Raw genomic sequence first — 19,779 nt, 5'->3', positions numbered from 1 at the left:
GAGCAACAATTTGCAGTCGGGTGCACCCAGTGCTCTCAATCGCCGCTGGCAGGGCCTCCTCCACATCTCGGATGAGACCCCCCCTCCTTACTTGACCTGGTCGCCCAAGACTCCTCTTAAGGGACCATATTGATGGCGATCTCAGTGCGGACGCCCCATCAACACAGGATGCTGTGAAACAGTACTCCCATCCTCAGACTATCCACTACACCCGGCCTCCAGGTCCCTGGATTACAGGAGCACGCCACCACTCCCTAGACCAGGGTGTATTTATATTCCTATCTCCATTATCAGATTTACATTTACCTTGACATTTTTATAAATTCAGTGTGATGATGGAGCATCTCCATGTTCAGTTTGAACTGTGTGTTGTAGGTTATGATTAGTTTGTGGCGTATCTGCACAGAAAATAGACCAATAAAAATGAGGATACATTTGAGTAATCGATAATATTCTATCAAAGAAAAATTTAAACAAGAGAACTAATAAATCATGAGACGGCTTGCTGGCTGGTGCTTCCCTGCTGGAGGCAAGATATGTAGTAGTGTCCATAGACAAACATAAAAGTAAAAGTGATGGCACAATCGTAACTTTCAGAAATATTTATTCCTTCCTATTTGTTCCAAAAGCTAAAGTAGAGTCATAATGGGCTGATAACTGCAGGATTTTGTAGAAAGAGAAACGTCTGAGGGAGCGGAAAATAGTTGATGAGGCGTATAGGTCACAGATTAGCTGAGTAAGTGCAAGAAATTGCTGTATTTGAAACTGTAAAAGAGCCTAGTGTAGAGTTATACTTACCAACAACTTTCATGGAGGTATGTTCTGTCTGGGCAACTAATAGACAATAAACAAACTGCTTTCAATCAGTTGCATAGACGGAACATACCTCCATGAATTTTGAAGCAACTAATGAGCAATGGAAAACAGAAAAAATGATGAGATGACCAACAAATACTACTTCTTTGAGGGGCAGACATACAAACAGATCAGGGGTACGGCCTAGGGAACCGGGATGGCTCCTTCATATGCCAACCTTTTCATGGGTCGCTTGGAGGGGGCTTTCCTGGGATCCATAAGTCTTCAGCCACTGGTTTGGTTTAGATACATTGATGAGACCATTATCATATGAACTGATCTGTTAAAAATCCTGGAATATCTTAACACCTTCTACCAATTAAAGATCACGTGGTCCTATTCCGAAACCTGTGCCACTTCCCTTGATGTTGATCTTGTCCTCATTGAAGGCCAGCTACACTCTTCTGTCCACATTAAATCTACTAACAGGCAACAGTACTTACATTTTGACAGTTGACAGCCTTTCCATGTCAAACATTCCCTCCAACACAGCTTTGGCATTCAAGGCAAATGTATTTGTTCAGATGCAGACTCCTTACAGCAATACACCACTATTTTCACCTCAGCCTTCAGGACATAATTACCCCACCAGCGTAGTTCAGAGGCAGATTTCCCAGCCATCACATCCAATCTGTTCAGAGCACACCACTTGTCACTCAGTATTATCCTGATCTGGAATGTATTACTCAGCTATTTCAACAAGGCCATGACTTCCATAAATCATGAGATCGATTCTGTCTGATATTTTGCCGACCACACCTAGAATATTTTTTCATCGTCCTCCCAATCTCCACAATATTCTTGTCAGACCCTATGCTTCTTCTGCACCCATTTCCCTATCACAGGGCTCCTAACTCTTTGACCATCGCCACTGCAAGACTTGCCCTGTGCACCCTCCTGCAACCACCTATACCAGCCTTGTTACTGGCAAAACATATACCATCAAAGGGAGAGCCGCCTGTGAAATGACATGTCATATACCAGCTGTTATGGAAACACTGTTTGGCCTTTTCCATTGGCATGACTACCACCAAATTATCGTTAGGATGATTGGGCATAGACAGAGGGTATATACATGCAACACACAGTATCCTGTTGTGACCTTGGTGCCTGTTTCACCACATGCGCCATCTGGACACTGGACACCAGTTTCTCAGAACTCCACAGGTGGGAACTAGTGCTACAACATGTCCTTGATTCTCACCATCAGCTGGCCTTAATTGACGTTAATTTCTTCCATCTTGTCATTTCTTCACAGAAACTATTCCTTTCTTCGCCCTGTTTTAGTTATCTACATCTTCCATTTTCTTATTTTTTGCCCTCTTCCTCCCACCTGTGTTACGTACAATGTACTTAGCTTTTCACTCTCGTTAACTTGTGCAGTAATCTCTGTCTTGCATATTACCCTGTCTTCCACTTTTAAGCTCTCACGTTTTTAACTCTCATCCAGAGCAGTCCTCATATATCAGTCTTTTCATCTCATCCCGTGCGGTAAGTCCCTCCTGACCCGAGGGTGTGCACGACTAACCCTTTTCCTAGATCTCTCCAGTCCTTTTCCTTCACTCCTCTTCCTTCCCCTTCAACCCTTCTGCCGCAAAAAGAAGCCACTGGCTCCGAAAGCTTAATCACAATCTTTTTTTATGTGCGTGTTCTGCCACCGCATGGTGAGTAAGTTTTTATCTATCCAATTACATTACACAACTTTTTACAGAATTATAAGCAAAAAGTCACAGGTAACCTCGATGGTTACTTGTGAAATACAAAGTATTGGGCAGCCAAGTGGTGTGTCCAGCATTGAAACAGTTGTTCATTGTAATAGTGTCATGCTTTGTAGTGATATTTAAGTGGTGTCTCAACTGTTTGGAATATGTTGTACCTGGAGTTGTCATCAAGCATTGTGAACATATCTCAATAACATTATCTGCCTCAAAAATTAATAGGCTGTAGAAGACACATTTTTATTACTATACAAAAAAGCGTGAATCTTTAGTAGAAGTTTTAATATGCCTAGCGAGATGCAGTCAGAATGTTAGACAGTGGGGGTAGGGGGGCAAGGGGCGACTTCCGCCACCCCACGGCTAACCTTCCGACTGCGCCTAGCTGCTCTACTCTATCCCCACCACATCCCTGCATGCTAACACAAGCAGTACTTCCCCCTGCGGGTCCGGGGTAAGAATAGGCCCGAGGTATTCCTGCCTGTCGTAAGAGGCGACTAAAAGGAGTCCCTCCCCCTCAAGGGGGTAGTTAGCGCCTGCGTCCGGAGACGGACGGTTCCACGACCTCTATTTGCGGTCATTTTGCTTTTTCACTTCTCGTTTCTTCCTTTCTTTGGTTGGTTCCTTTCTTTGCTCTTCTCCACCTCACTGTCTTCCTTACTCTTTCCCCTGCATAATCTCCTTGCCTTCTTCTCCTTGCCTTCTCATTGCCTTCTTCTCCTTGCCTTCTCATTGCCTTATTCTCCTTGCCTTCTCCTTGCCTTCTCATTGCCTTCTTCTCCTTGCCTTCTCATTGCCTTCTTCTCCTTGCCTTCTCATTGCCTTCTTCTCCTTGCCTTCTCTGGTCTCCGCCTCGGCGTTTGAGACACTGTCCTCTCTCTCTCTCTCTCTCTCTCTCTCTCTCTCTCTCTCTCTCTCTCTCTCCTTTTTCCTCTTCTTCCTTCCTCCCTGTGCGCGCCTGAAGGCCGACCCACGCGTTCGCACGCGTAGCCGGTGACGGGGTAACGCGTAATTCCCCGCCCTGGGTAGACATGTAAGGCACGCGCGTACCCCCTGGTAAAGGCCAGGCCCGGGGAGGGGTGATTGCCTGAGCTGATACCTTCTGACCATGCCGATTGGTCCCTCCGTCTGTTTCTCGGGAGGTGTGACCTGAGGTGTAAACATTCACCTAAGGCGGGAGTGCCCTCTGAGAGGGTCCCCACAAGGAAGGAGCGCGCCATCGGAGACGCTGGCAATCATGGGGGATTTCTCCGCAATGGATTTCACTCCATCTCTCTCGACTTCTGCCCAAAAACGGAAACGTGACCAGCTACCAGTGACAAAAGTACTACCGCCTGCCCCACAGTTCCTCGTCGTTTCTCGATCTGAGGACGGAAAGGATTTTTCCTCTGTCAACCCTTTCGTTATCCAGAAGGGCGTCGATGCCATAGCCGGATCTGTCAAATCCTATACCAGGTTGCGTAACGGTACCTTATTACTCGAAACTGAGAGCGCCTTTCAGGCACAAAAACTGCTTCGGGCCACACTCCTGTACACATTCCCTGTCCGGGTGGAGGCTCACCGAACTTTGAATTCGTCTCGTGGTGTGGTCTACACTAGATCCCTCGACGGCTTGACTGACGAGGAGATTCAATCTTTCCTCGCTGAGCAGGGCGTGACGGCTGTCCATAGGGTCATGAAAAAGGTCAACAATGACCTTGTACCGACCCGGACACTTTTTTTGACCTTCGATAGTGTTCAGCTGCCATCGCGCATCAAAGCGGGCTACGAGGTTATTTCTGTTCGCCCCTATGTCCCGACACCTACGCGCTGCTACCAGTGTCAGCGTTTCAATCACACTCGCCAATCTTGTTCCAATGCGGCTAAATGTGTCACTTGTGGCAGGGATGCCCATGAGGGTGACTGTCCACCTCCGTCTCCTTGTTGTGTGAACTGTCAGGGTGACCATGCTGCATCCTCCCGCGACTGTCCTGTCTATAAGGAAGAACGCTGTATCCAGGAAATTCGGGTCAAAGAGAAAGTGTCCACCTCGGCTGCTCGCAAGCTATTGGCTAGTAGGAAGCCCACGCTGCTCCCAGCGGGGAAATACAGTACTGTCCTCGCCTCTCCTCGGACTACCAGGGAGGTGGCAACCCAGACCTGCGATCTGACCTTCAGCACCACGGTCGTCCGTTCGGCCAGTGCTAAGATCGCGCGGTCGACGTCTCCTCTTCGTCCCATCACCCCACAGACACCAGCCCCTTCATCAGCTTCTGCTAAGACGAAGACCCAGAAGTCAGATGCACGGGCCTTCAAGAAGGAACCGTCCCGTGCAGACTTCCTACGTACCTCGACCTCCCAGCCTTCGTCCGGTACTTCCACCAAACGACCATCCAAGAAGGCTAATAGGAAGCACAGTTCTCCTTCTCCGCCACGGCGCATTTCTTCTCCTGCACCACCCAGCGGTTGCCGCCCCAGGCCGTCATCCCTTTCGCCTGGCCGCACCGCTGGTAGCCGAACATCTGGCCGTTCACCGGCGGAGGAAGCTCCCCCTCCCGGCCATCTTCCCAAGATGGCCGATGAACGTATAGACCCAATGGACGATGACTGTCCGCCTACTGATAGCGGCGGCAGTGCTCGCTCGAAGCCAGGCCCTCAGCGGCCTTCGAGGTGACCCCTTCTTTCGTCTTCCTTTTTTCTTACGATGGCACTTATTCACTGGAATATTCGCAGCATTCGCTCCAACCGAGAGGACTTGAAGTTGCTGCTTCGCTTGCACCGTCCGCTCGTCGTAGCCCTCCAGGAAACGAAGCTACGCCCATGCGATCAAATTGCCTTGGCACACTACACCTCTGTGCGTTTTGACCTACCCCCTGTGGTAGGTATCCCAGCTCATGGAGGGGTTATGTTGCTGGTCCGGGATGATATTTACTACGATCCCATCATGTTGCACACCGGCCTGCAGGCAGTTGCCATCCGCATTACTCTCCCCACTTTTACATTTTCCATTTGTACCGTTTACACTCCATCATCGTCTGCCGTTACCAGGGCAGACATGATGCAACTTATTGCTCAGCTACCTGCACCATTTTTGTTAACTGGAGACTTCAATGCCCACCATCCCCTTTGGGGCTCTCCAGCATCCTGCCCGAGGGGCTCCCTGTTAGCAGACCTTTTCAACCAGCTCAATCTCGTCCGCCTCAATACTGGCGCCCCTACTTTTCTTTCGGATACATCTCACACCTATTCCCATTTAGATCTCTCTATATGTACTCCTCAACTTGCACGCCGGTTCGAGTGGTATGCTCTTTCTGATACATATTCGAGCGACCACTTCCCGTGTGTTATCCATCTCCTGCAGCATACCCCCTCTCCGTGCTCATCTAGTTGGAACATCTCCAAAGCAGACTGGGGGGCTCTTCTCTTCAAGGGCGACCTTTCAGGATCAAACATTCCCAAGCTGCGATAGTCAGGTCGCACACCTCACGGAAGTCATTCTCTCTGCTGCTGAATATTCCATCCCTCACCCTACTTCTTCTCCACGTCGCGTACCGGTCCCCTGGTGGACCGCGGCATGTAGAGACGCTCTACGTGCTCGTCGACGTGCTTTACGCGCCTTTAACCGCCACCCTACAGTGGCGAATTGTGTCAATTATAAACGATTACGTGCACAGTGTCGTCGTATTATTAAAGAAAGCAAGAAAGCCAGCTGGGCTGCTTTCACAAGCACCTTCAACAGTTTTACTCCTTCTTCTGTTGTCTGGGGTAGCCTGCGCCGGCTATCTGGCACTAAGGTCCACTCACCAGTTTCTGGCTTGACGGTCGCGAATGACGTCCTTGTGGCCCCTGAGGCTGTCTCCAATGCCTTCGGCCGCTTTTTCGCAGAGGTTTCGAGCTCCGCTCATGACCACCCTGCCTTCCTCCCCCGCAAACAGGCAGAGGAGGCTAGGCCACCTAACTTCCGCTCCTCGAATCGTGAAAGTTATAATGCCCCATTCACCATGCGGGAACTCGAAACCGCACTTGGCCGATCACGGTCCTCCGCTCCAGGGCCTGATTCTATTCATATACAGATGCTGAAGAACCTTTCTCCTGCGGGTAAAGGTTTTCTTCTTCGTACTTACAATCGCATCTGGATTGAGGGACATGTTCCCGCATGCTGGCGCGAGTCTATTGTTGTCCCGATTCCTAAGCCGGGGAAGGACAAGCACTTGCCCTCCAGTTATCGACCCATCTCGCTTACCAGCTGTGTCTGTAAAGTGATGGAGCGAATGGTTAACTCTCGATTGGTTTGGCTGCTCGAGTCTCGACGCCTACTTACCAATGTACAATGTGGATTTCGTAGGCGCCGGTCTGCTGTTGACCATCTGGTTACCTTGTCGACCTTCATTATGAATAACTTCTTGCGGAAGCGCCCGACCGCGGCTGTGTTCTTTGATTTGGAGAAGGCTTACGACACCTGTTGGAGGGCGGGCATTCTCCGCACCATGCATACATGGGGTCTTCGCGGTCGCCTCCCTCTTTTTATTCGTTCCTTTTTAATGGATCGACAGTTCAGGGTACGTGTGGGTTCTGTCCTGTCAGACACCTTTCGCCAGGAGAATGGGGTACCACAGGGCTCAGTTTTGAGCGTCGCTCTCTTCGCCATAGCGATCAATCCAATAATGGATTGCCTCCCAGCTGATGTATCAGGCTCCCTTTTCGTGGACGATTTTACCATCTATTGCAGCGCGCAGCGTACGTGTTTCCTGGAGCGCTGTCTTCAGCGTTCTCTTGACCGTCTTTACTCGTGGAGTGTCGCCAATGGCTTCCGTTTTTCTGCCGAGAAGACGGTCTGTATTAACTTCTGGCGCTACAAAGAATTTCTCCCACCGTCTTTACGACTTGGTCCCGTTGCTCTCCCATTCGTGGAGACAACAAAATTTTTAGGTCTTACATTTGACAGGAAACTTAGTTGGTCTCCACATGTGTCATATTTGGCTGCCCGTTGTACCCGTTCTCTCAATGTCCTCCGTGTTCTCAGTGGTATGTCGTGGGGAGCGGATCGAACCGTCCCCCTTCGCCTATATCGGTCGATCGTCCGCTCCAAGCTGGATTATGGGAGCTTCGTATACTCCTCTGCACGGCCGTCCATCTTACGCCGCCTCAACTCCATACAACATCGGGGTTTACGACTTGCGATCGGAGCGTTTTATACTAGTCCCGTCGAGAGTCTTCATGCTGACGCTGGTGAGTTGCCACTCACCTACCGGCGCGATATACTGCTTTGTCGGTTTGCCTGTCGGCTACTGGCAATGCCTGACCACCCATCTTATCGTTCCTTTTTTGATGACTCTCTCGACCGTCAATACGGGTTGTATGTCTCCGCCCTGCTACCCCCTGGAGTTCGCTTTCGTCGCCTCCTTCAACACCTTCATTTTTCACTCCCTGCCACCTTTCGAGTGGGCGAGAGCCACATGCCACCTTGGCTCCAGGCTCAGGTTCGCGTCCACCTTGACCTCTGCTCGCTCCCGAAGGAGGTTACCCCCGATTCAGTCTACCACTCCCGTTTTGTCGAACTTCGTTCGAAGTTCATTAATATGACCTTCATTTATACAGATGGCTCTAAGACCAATGACGGGGTCGGGTGTTCTTTTATTGTCGGGGCACAAAGTTTCCAATATCGGCTCCATGGCCATTGTTCGGTCTTCACAGCTGAGCTCTTTGCCCTCTACCAGGCTGTCCTTTACATCTGCCGCCACCGACATTCTGCATATGTCATCTGCTCCGATTCCCTGAGCGCTATCCAGAGCCTCGGTGATCCGTACCCGGTTCACCCTTTCGTGCACCGGATCCAACGCTCTCTTCAGCAGCTGGTGGACGTCGGTTCTCCGGTTAGCTTTATGTGGATTCCTGGCCATGTCGGTATCCCTGGGAACGAAGCTGCAGATGCCGCGGCCAAGGCTGCGGTCCTCCAGCCTCGGACAGCTTCTTGTGGTGTCCCTTCGTCAGATTGTAGCAGGGTAATTTGTCGTCGCATTGTCTCGCTGTGGCATGCCGATTGGGCTGCACTTTCAGACAACAAGCTTCGGGCCTTGAAAGCTCTACCCGTGGCTTGGACGTCCTCCTCACGCCCTTCTCGGCGGGAGGAGGTAGTTTTGGCCCGGTTGCGAATTGGCCACTGCCAGTTCAGCCATCGCCATCTGCTGACGGCTGCGCCGGCGCCGTTCTGCCCATGTGGGCAATTGCTGACGGTCCGCCACATTTTAACGTCGTGTCCGAATTTTAACACCCTACGTCTCGGTATTGGCCTGCCATGTACTGTAGAAGCCATTTTAGCGGATGACCCACGAGCAGCTGCTCGCGTTCTTCATTTTATCAATTTGACAACCCTCTCAAAGGACATTTGATTATGCTGTTTTCTTTTTTAATCCTATGCCTGTCAGTATGTCTTTCATCGTGTTTTCCGTTTTGTTGCTGTTTTAAACTTGTGACTCGCGGTGCATTCCTAAAGTAGTCTGGGCGCTAATGACCGTTGACGTTGTGCGCCCTAAAACCACAAAAAAAAAAAAAAAGCAGTACTTTACCACCACTATCCGCTATCCCTCCCGCTCCCTGTCCAAGCCTTCTTACCCTCATCACCCAGATTGCTTCTCTAGCCAAAGGTAGTGGTTATGTGTGAGTGAATTGTGCCTGGGTGAATGTGTGTGTGTGTGTGTGTGTGTGTTTTTTGCCTATTTTAAAAGTAGGCCTTTTGGCTGAAAGCTCATGTGTTTTAACATTCTTTTTGTTGTGTTCGTCTGTGACTCAACTTCTCTTGAGTGTGATGAGTGGAAATCATCTTTTACATAATATTGTTGTTATCATTACCACACATGATGGCATTGAAGTGGCATATTGGGAACCTTTGGCATATTGGGAACCTTCTTGCATGACCCTTTTGGTAGATGACTTAGACAAAATTTTTATTTTGTGTGATGAATGGCTGCTTGCTCTGAATTAAGAAAAATGTAATTTAATGCAAGGAAGTGGGAAAAACAATCCCATATTTTAGAATGCAGTGTTAATAGTGTACTGTCTGACACAGTCACAGCAACTGGTGGCTGGAACTCAATTTCATTGGTGCTGCCTAAATAAAATGCCAATAAACTTTGTAATGAAATTGTTCCAAATTGTTTGTTATATAAACTTCATTTACACCATACTGCTTAAAAAGTAGTAAATATGGTAAATTATACAGATCTAAATATTGACATAATCCACAAAATACTGAAGCTAATAGTAAAGTACAGACAGAAGTGAACTCAGCAATTTTTTGTGTGTGTAGTATTTTGATCGATCGATATGTACTTAAACGTGTGACTTTTAGCTCTTTTCCATACTTAGCAAATTAAGGGCCATGTTTAGAAAACAATCTGCTTTTTCATTTTAAAATCACTATGAGAATACTCAGGCTTTAACCACGCAGCTCCAGATTATGGAAAGTGATGAGAGTGAAAATTTGACCTACTGGCAGGCCTGTACCAAGGCCATGAAGAAAGAGGACCCCCGCCGTGGGTGCAAGAACAGAGGGTATGCAAAAACAGCCTAGTTAAACCAACAAGAAAGATGATTTAGAAACTGACTGGGGAAGGCATGTGAGCTCCTGCCCTACATGCTCCTATCTCCTGCCTGCAAGAAGCCCTCCCTCTGCACAAGACTGAAAATGTACGTCCTAGTCACAGTGTCATTTCGTCAAAGTAGCACATAAATGACTACTGCTGAACATGTGTCACTTGAGTTGTGTGTCAACAGTGCACTGGGTTCGTACAGCTAGCTCATGTTCAACAATGGAGCTTTTGTGCTACTTCGCTGTAGTATTTTTAGGTTCTCAAAGATTGGCAGTTGGGACTCGAAGAAAGTAATATGTTGTTTAACCAAAGGCTTCCTAATTCTGCCAACTGAGGACTGAAATGAAACTGTTTAATCTAGACTGCTTCAATATATTTGATAGGCTAATAAGTGAAATGGGAAACAGAAATCACGTATATAACCCAATGTTTCATTTCACTTCAATTTTCTGGCGGAAAAGAGCTAAATGAAATCTCTGCATCTTACTTTGAAAAACATGTAGCTAATTTTGGTGCCAAATATAGCAAAAACACCAATACAACAGATCTACCAAAATGAAATTTTAACTCTGCAGTGTGCTGATGTGAAATTTCCGGGCAGATTAAAACATGTGCAGGACCGAGACTTGAACTCTGGACCTTTGCCTTTCGCTGGTAAGTGCTTTACCGACTGAGGCGCACAAGCGCGACTCACTACCTGTCCTCACAGCTCTACTTCCACCAGTACCTCGTCTCCTTCCTTCCAAATATCACAGAAGCTCTCCTGTGCAGGGAAGCTTCTGTGAAATTCTGAAGGCAGAAGGTTAGGTACTGCCAGAAGTAAAGCTGTGATGATGGATTGTGAGTCATGCTTGTGCAGTTCAGTCAGTAGAGCACTTGCCTGTGAAAGAAAAGATTCTGAGCTTGAGTCTCTATTCGGTACACAGTTTTAATCTGGCAGAAAGTTTCACAGCAGAGCTACTTAATTAAATTGCTGCTGTCAAATTCCTGTAGAAAGAGCTGGTGAAGAGCACTGACATGGATTCCCATTTGGATATTTTGAATCCCCTCCCATGCAATATGGGTTATGAGATTCTTATCCAGTCATGAGTTGTGGTGCTAGCAGTGTGACCTAGTGGCTAGTGTCACTGGCTTGTGTGTCATGGGGCATCATTTCAAACCTAACCACCAGCAGTTATTTGTTATTTAGTATAAAAAATAACCCAATTTTTAAAAAAATCATTACTATTATGTTATTTGAGACATGTGCATGAACAGTGTACTGTTGGAAAGAGTAAACTTGCGAGTTTTACATGGTTCCCACTAGGTAACAGCAGTGTGCACCCACTTCAGTTCAAATAAAAGTGGTGTTGTGACAACAAAAAGTGTCTTGTGTTCTACATGTTGCACAGTGTGGGTCAGTAATAACTGTGCAGCCTGACTTTCGCCCTAGGTGTGATATGGATCCTCACACAGCACAGAACATTAGATGATGGCATGAACAATTCCAAGAAACAGGTTGTTTGTGTAAAGGCAAATCGCCGGGCCATCCCCGAGTGCCTGACGCAGACATCGAACACATCCACCATAGTTTCACAAGGAGTCTGCAGAAATCCATTCGCATGTGCAGCTCGACAGCTCAACATGCCTCCGATGTTTGTATGGCATGTGTTGTGTCGACATTTACACATGAAACCATACAAAATTCAGCTACTGCAAGCTCTTAATGAAGGTGACAAACACAATGTGTGGAGTTCTGTAACTTCATTCTTGGCGGGATGGGGGATGACAGTTTTCTTCCACACTTAGTGCTTAGTGTCGATGCAACATTCCCTTTAAATGAAAAGGTGAACCGTAATAATGTGAGAGTATGGGGTATGGAACAACCACATGAAGTTGTACAACGTGAGAGGGGCTCTCCAAAATTTAATGTATTTTGTGCAGTTTCACAGGAAAATTGTATGGTCCATTTTTCTTTCCCAAGAACACTGTTACAAGAAGCACATATCTCGATATGCTTGAGAACTTTCTTTTTGTACAGTTGGAGACTGATTCGAATGACTTTATCTACCAACAAGGTGGGGCACTTCCACATTGACATCTGGAAGTGTGGGAATTTTTAAATCAAAGGATTACTAAACGATGGATTGGTCACACTGGACTAAATGATTCAGCCTTATATTACTGGCCTCAAAGGTCACTGGATGTGACTGTATGTGATTATTTCTTGTGGGGTTTTTATAAAAGACTTTGTGTCTTGGTTACCAACAACAATGAATGAATTGAGACATCGCATAACAGCAGCTGTGGAAGCTGTAACTCAACACATGCTTGCTACTATGTGGGAACAATTTTAATACCACATTGACATATGCCATGCATTTCAAGGGGGGGGGGGGGGGGGGGAATATTGAACACCTAAGAAAAGCTATGAAAAAAAATCATTATATGAAGTATGTGCACGAATAATGTTGTATGGCACATTTTGCAGTTGTTGGGAAATTGACAAAAACTGTTAGTTCCAGAGAATTAATACGATATAGTAATGTAATAGCAGGTATGTATTGTTTGTGCATACTGACTGTGGAAAATACTAATTTCTGGTTTTTAAAATTGCACTAAGTACAGATTTTTCGAAAATAAGTAAGTTTTAAAATGGAATAACGCTGTATGGCAATGGATATACAGCGTTATTCCAGATCAGCCAGTGCTCTGCTGTAATTATAAGGTGTCTAGAATCCAAAAATAGTAAGTAAGAGATTTAAAACAAGATACTAAATAATATTTATTGTAAACTGAATTGCTTGATCTTAAAAAAAAATACAACATTAGTTTATCAAGTTTAGGCTCAAATCTAGTACATTATAGTCAGTTGTCACACTGCAGGTTTTCATAAAACTGCCTGTATTTTGGTTCCAAATATTTCGTCATGTCCAATACATCCCTTTTCTTCTCCTTATGAACTTTCAGCATCCTGTTATAGAGCAACCAGAATTCAGAAGGCAATGGACAATTTTTTACTTGATGTTCACAACCATGCTTTACAATACAGTGTCTTTCCCATCGGCGAAGCACATTGTGGGTACGATGCATGCTTAAACCTCGAGGCTCATCACTACACAGCTTCAACCAAAGTACATCGGTAATTTTCAAAGCAGGCGGCTTCTTCAAAAGCAACTCGATGGATCCTATGTCCTTGAAGTCTTCCATCATCATCTCATGAATGGTCAGTTTTGAAGGATCGACAAAGGCCTCAAAAATGACGTGCTTCCATTCTGAAGGAACCATAACTTTTGACACTTTCTTTCTTTTCTCGATGACTGCAAAATCCCTGTCACAAGGTAGGAAACAGTGACCCGAACATAAAAACGTCTGATGTATTTCTGTAAAGTACTTGCAGTTGATCAGATAGAAATAAAGCGCTAAAACTCTCCAGTTGTTGTTCTGCCCGACACAGCGGTCAGACCAAACAATTAGTTTTCGTTCCATACCTTGTTCAAGCGTATCGTAATTGTGCATCACAAATTTAAGCAGACAGGAAACTAATTCGGCTGAACCTCTCCTTGCGGTGGATTCATCCCACAAATTTACGGTGATGTTTCCAGTACCAACGTCATGTACCGTGAAATTATACGACGACAGCTGTCTCTGGTAGAATACCGTGGAATGAGTCAATATAGGACAAAGTAAAACCTGTTGTAGATCAACACATATAAAATGTATATTGTTATACCTCTTAGCCATTTCCGTATCGTTTTTTAGGGCTTTGTATGCTTGGTCTGCCCTTGAATGATGCGACTGACTCTCAATTTCATCTTGTGCAGTTCTATTTCATCCGAAGCTGCAATCATTTTGTTAAACAACAAATTGCACAGTCTGCAAGTATCTGATCTAGGTGTTCCGAAACGCAGATTAAAATCTGTTTGAAACACATTTTGATAGTATGACCTGCTTATTGACTTATCAGGAAACTTTTCGGTAAACAATCGATACATTCTACAGAGGTTGAGATCGGGGTGCAGACATTCTTTTGAGGATTTATTCATGCTGTAATGGCTCATCTGCTTTGGGAAACTCGATATGTGTTGCCGAATAAGAGGCCTGTCGTCATTTGATATGGCATGTGGCCTATTGCAATGTTTTCCTCTACCGTCTTTAGGAGTGGTTATTCCACCTTTTACTTTACGTTGCAGAGTCTGCATTTGTCGCTGGGTGATGGAGAATATGTCAAGCAATGTTTTTTGACACACTTCTTTTGACTAAACTTTGTATTTGAAAGTAGCTTGTTTTCGTGAAGTATCGTCTGTCTTACCTCTCTTGCGCCTGGCTGGCACGCCTATTTCCATGGATTTTATTAAGTATATGGACTGCTCATCGTATGTTAGGGCATGATATTCTTCGTACAGCTTTAACTTCATTTCCAGGCTTATGTCCTTGCATCCTTCTTTTGAGCACACTTCTGCATTGCATACACGATCCTGAATCACGAAAACAATCACTATTACTACCTAATATTCAACTAGATTATCAAATTTCACATTCTCTTTTAATAATATAGCATTACTCAGACTGAGTATTCTATTTTTTCGCCAATGATAACTACAGAACTGTAGTTAATTTCATTCACGTTACATACTTTTACTGTAATGTTTTCAGAAGATACACATAACATGTCATTAGAGCCATGTACTCTACAGGGCTCGTCGCCGCTTTACAGGACACATTTGCTTCTCTAAAGACATACACCTTTTTACAAAACCCATACAGCATTATTCCGCTCACCTGCGTTGGAGGCTGTTTCGCAGGAACTACCTTTCCTTTTCGTGATTTATGTTCCAGTCCAGCATCACGAAGCCTTTTCCTCTTAATATCCTGCCAACTACCAATGTTAATTTTCCTTTTCCGTGCATTATTTGCACGTTTCAAACCACTTGCGGTAAGCGTCACCTTGCTGCACTCCGCCATTCTTGTAACATACAGCATTGTTCGCGCAGAGGCGAGAAAATTGTGCATGTCTCATCGCTGTTTAGTGCTGCCCTCGGACGGTGAACATGTCAATTATGACAGCAGGCGATGCAAACTGCCGTATACAGCATTATTCCACGTGATTCTACGAAATATCAAAATGTGCCATACAGCGTTATTCATGCGCAAGCTTCATATGTTTGTTAATTTCAGAAATATAGAAATGCCAAATCAGATGATTCTTTTTGATACAACCTGTATATCATTTTAGGAAGGTTCTCAAAATATCTTGTGTTTGTGTATTCTGGAGTGTTTTATGTTTCTGTAAATAGCAGCACTCTCTGTCCAGGAATTCAGTTCTCTTCTGACTGGATGTTGTTGTCAGTAATAAACAAGCTTTCAGAACTAAGTGCTGTACTTCTTTTACAGCACTGTCTTTGGACTTGGACTTCATTGTGGTTTCAGTCTAACAATATTCATTTGTACATGTAAATTTATGGCTAGAGTTCATTTAAAGTGTACATTAATTGATATCATAGTGAACTGTAGATCATCAATACTGGTTTTGGAGGTCATAATGAGTTTCAGAAAATTAAAGAGATTGAGTTTTGCTGTGAACCAGTTTTAAGTCTCTTTAGATTTAGGTGGGTGTAGGGCAGGGACTAGTGAAGGTTGAGGTCAGCGTGGTTATGGGAACGTAGAATATATTCCAGGGAGAGTTCCCAACTGCACAATTCAGAAAAGCTGATATTGGTAGGAAGGATTCAGATGGTGCACTCTGTGTAGCAGTCACGGAAGTGAAGCATGGTGTTTTGGGCAACATGTTCAGATATTGGGTGGTCCAGTTGTCTCTTGGTCACAGTTTGGTGGTGGCCATTCATGCAGACATACAGCTTGTTGGTTATAATGCCCACATAGAATGCAGAACAGTGGTTGCAGCTTAGTTTGAAGGTCACATAAGAGGACCTACTCCACTTCAATCACAGGCATCTTCTATCCCATCAAAAGTAAGGTTACCTGTGAGGGCAGTCATGTGATCTACAAACTAAGCTGCAGCCACTGTGCTGCTTTCTATCTGGGCATGACAACCAACAAGCTGGCTGTCCACATGAATGGCCACTGACAAACTGTGACCAAGAGACATGTGGATCACCCGGTTGGTGAAAACACTGCCCAACACAACATGCTTCAGTTACATGGCAGCTTCACAACCTGTGCCAACAGAATCTTTGCTACCAATACCAGCTTTCCTCAGTTGTGCGAGTGGGAAATCTCCCTGCAGTCATCCTATGTTCCCCCACCCACTGTCCCCCACCCACCCCCTGGTCCGATCTTTGCTAGTTCCTGTCCTCCACCTGGCCATCCCCTTCCCTGCCCTCACTCCAGCACAACACAACACATCCTTCTATTCTGCCAACAAACACACTAGCCTTTTTTGTTCTTTTGCCTCTATGTGTCTCCTTTCCCACCTCCCACCCCCTCCCTCCTCAAGCCTCCTCCTTACCCGAACCTCCTGCTTATTGTTGTCCCATCAGGCACAGTTTCTGTGCACAATCCAGCCTCACCTGCCAGAGACAGTAGTCATATAAGTGTGAGTTGTGAATTTGTGTGTGTGTGTTTTCCACTTTTTCAACCTTTGATGGATTATAATGAGCTTAACACAGATTTGAACAATTTGGAAGCTCTTGCTTACAAAATCAACGTTCTTAATTAATGTAATTATTTTTGAGATATTATTGGTAATTAATTTTTTCGTGAAGCACACACCATTAACAGTCACCAATTATGTTCCTATTTATGTTCTTAGTTGTGAAATGATTTTTTAGGTTCCATTGGAAAACAACTGTCCAAGTCGACAAGGCTTCAGATTCGTAAATCACACTTTCCAGTCTCATCACAGCAGCGAAGTCTAGGAAAAGTAGAGGACTTCGCTCGTATACAGAGGATGTTATCAGGATCTAATATTGGCCCTACTTTTTTTGGGCCCCGTGAGGATCTTGTGAAGCTTCTAGATGCTGAAGGTAAGTGTATATGGGGATACTTACGCAGTGATGGAGGTGATTTGTACACAGTCCATAACTCTCATCTCTTATCCACCCTGCATTTCATCTGTCAGTGTTCCTAGGATTGTTCTTGTTGTTAATTTGATAAGTCTTAATGAATACAAAGGAAGTAAGATTAGAATGTAAAGCCTGGCTGATGACAAGACCTTTAGAGACACAACAGGCTAAGGAAGTTAGGTATTTCATTTTCAAAGACCCACTTAGTGAATATAAATAATGATAGTTCACACTGCGGTTTTGACAAAATTTTAGTGTTACTGTCTGACTGACTAGGTGGTTCAGTTCTTGGGCCAGATGAAGAGATACTATTAGCATATCTGTCATGGCCCAATTTTTCTTGAACTCATTCATGTCCTTGATGGCCTGCTGTCATGTGGCCAAGTGTGCAATCGACAGATCAGGCCTAACATCTTGGTATTATTTTGAAATACCTTCTCCTTTCCAAGATTGAGGATTTGCCAGGTATGTGTTCTCTTCCAAACTGATGAAACTTCACTTTTAACCTTCCTATCCTATTGACAACACAGTGTAATCCTGTTCATGGATCCAGATTATTGATGACAAATGTACGAGGGTCCTTCAATAAGTAATGCTCCACATTTTTTTCTCAGAACTTATTTATTGTTAAATAGTCAGAATTTGATGACAATATACATCAACATTTCTTGTCCATGTCCTATCTTTCTACATAGTCTCCATCAAGTTCTGTGGCTGTTCGCCAACATTGCGGAAAAGGATGTATTCCCTGCTGGTAAAAGTTCTTGTCCTGTAGGCATAGCCATGTTTTCATGATTCAGCACTCCAGAGCTGACCAACGTAGAGCCAATTCACGAGCTGTGTCGCGCCGGTTGGCATGAATAATGGCATCCACATGATTCAGCGTGTTTGCAACAGTGGCTGTGACAGGTCATCCCGAGCATGGCTGATCATGGAGCTCTGTTTCTGCATTTCCTGAGGCTGTCAATTTTTTTACCCATCGCCCAGCTGTATTCCTATCAACTGCAGCATCGCCATACACTGCACACAAATATTTATGGATGTTCACCATGGTTTCTTTTTCTGCACACAAGAATTCAATAACAGCACACTGCTTGTAATGTGAGTCATACGTAGATGCCATTTTGATGCTGTACTACGGCTCCGCCATCTGCCAGAATGGTTCGAAACTTCACCGGTGCACAGAACAAACATCAAATGTGAAACACCTACAAGGAAGTTTGTCTATGTATATTAATGGCTTTTTTTTAGAAAATGTGGGGCATTCTTATTGAATGACACTTGTAGTTAAATGTCAAGCCTATTCCCTGCTGTGTGATGATCATGTTATTTGTGTAGATTCAGTGACATTGTGTTTTCCTATACCACATTTACTAGGTTAAGGAGCTCATCTGTAGTGCTTGAGCCTCTCCAGTTAATTCTTCTACAGCAGCCACCTGCACAGGCAAGCGACTGAAATCTTACTAGGCCTCTGTACGTGAAATATAAGTCTCCAAATCTCTAAGAGGTCACAACTTCCATGTGAAGAAAATGAAAAACTGAGAAAAATGATTATATTCTCTCCATGTCCGTTAAGATGCCAAGAATCTCTCCTCAATCCATGGTGATCCACTGAACTTGCAAATCCAGATTTGTTTCCCCGTGTTTATTTAGTCTTTCAGTGCTACTGAATTACTGGCTTTTGCCTCAGTAACAATCATTCTATTTGATTTTGCACCTTTTCTGCTAATTGCACTCCTCTGCTCCTCTGATATTTGCTGCTTTCTGAGAGTACTTCATGTTGCTGTTACAGTGAAACCCCTATTTTAGGTTTTCATGCTGCCCAGATGTAAAAAACACTAAATTGAGGAAAATGCGAAATCGAGGAAAACATTAAGACCCCCAAAATACAAATACGTAATTGGCACAAATTATTAAAAATCACAATCTTCTCCAATACATTGTATAAAATCTATATAACTGAATGAATTTAAATGTACAATACAATGTTTCTAATTTAATTTGTGGTAATGAATTTCATCACTTCTTAAAAAATCACAGATGTGTAGCAACAAGTGAAAACTTAGAAAAAAGTTGAAATTGGTATCTGGGTACAAGGTAATCAAGCAAGTTTCCGACTACGAGCACAAATTATATGTCAAAACAAGTGTTTTTTAGAGATCTTTCCTTTGCACTCACCTAGGAAAAAGTCAAAATTGGTGAACATGGTGAATTAAACTGAAAATATCACAGCAGCTGAGTCATTAAACCATAAGCATAAATGTAGACATCTGCTTAATGACAAACTTTGTCTTTGTTATGAACCATGCATCATATGCTTGCCACTGTCAAAATGTTATTTTAGGCTCAATGAGAGAAACAAGACAAGGACTTAAGCAAGGAAGTATTCTATCTCCCGCACTTTTTAATGTTGTGATGGAGGGAATGAATAGGGCAGTTAAAGATATAGTAAAAGAAAAACACAAAAAGATGATTTTTGCAGATGATATGGTAATATGGGGTGATAAAGAGGTAGATGTACAGTTACAGCTTGATGCGTGGAAGGAAATAATGAAAAGGTATGGATTAAAAATAAATAAAGATAAGAGAGAAGTAATGGTATTTGGAAGAGAGAAAGGAATCAATGGAAATATTACC

At 44.5% G+C, this 19,779-nt stretch overlaps 1 protein-coding gene across 1 annotated transcript in view; it reads left to right on the top strand.

Annotated features, from left to right (window-relative positions):
* LOC126253158 (gem-associated protein 5) overlaps positions 1-19,779 on the top strand; it is a 413,052-nt gene that overhangs the window by 269,268 nt on the left and 124,005 nt on the right. Inside the window, exon 16 of the mRNA XM_049954316.1 lies at positions 16,909-17,103. Within this exon, the coding sequence (XP_049810273.1) occupies positions 16,909-17,103 (195 nt within the window). The remainder of the gene's footprint in view (positions 1-16,908; positions 17,104-19,779) is intronic.

This window comes from Schistocerca nitens, chromosome 4 (assembly GCF_023898315.1).
Source record: "Schistocerca nitens isolate TAMUIC-IGC-003100 chromosome 4, iqSchNite1.1, whole genome shotgun sequence".
Taxonomy (NCBI): Eukaryota; Metazoa; Arthropoda; class Insecta; order Orthoptera; family Acrididae; genus Schistocerca; species Schistocerca nitens.
This window is presented reverse-complemented; position numbering and strand designations above follow the sequence as displayed.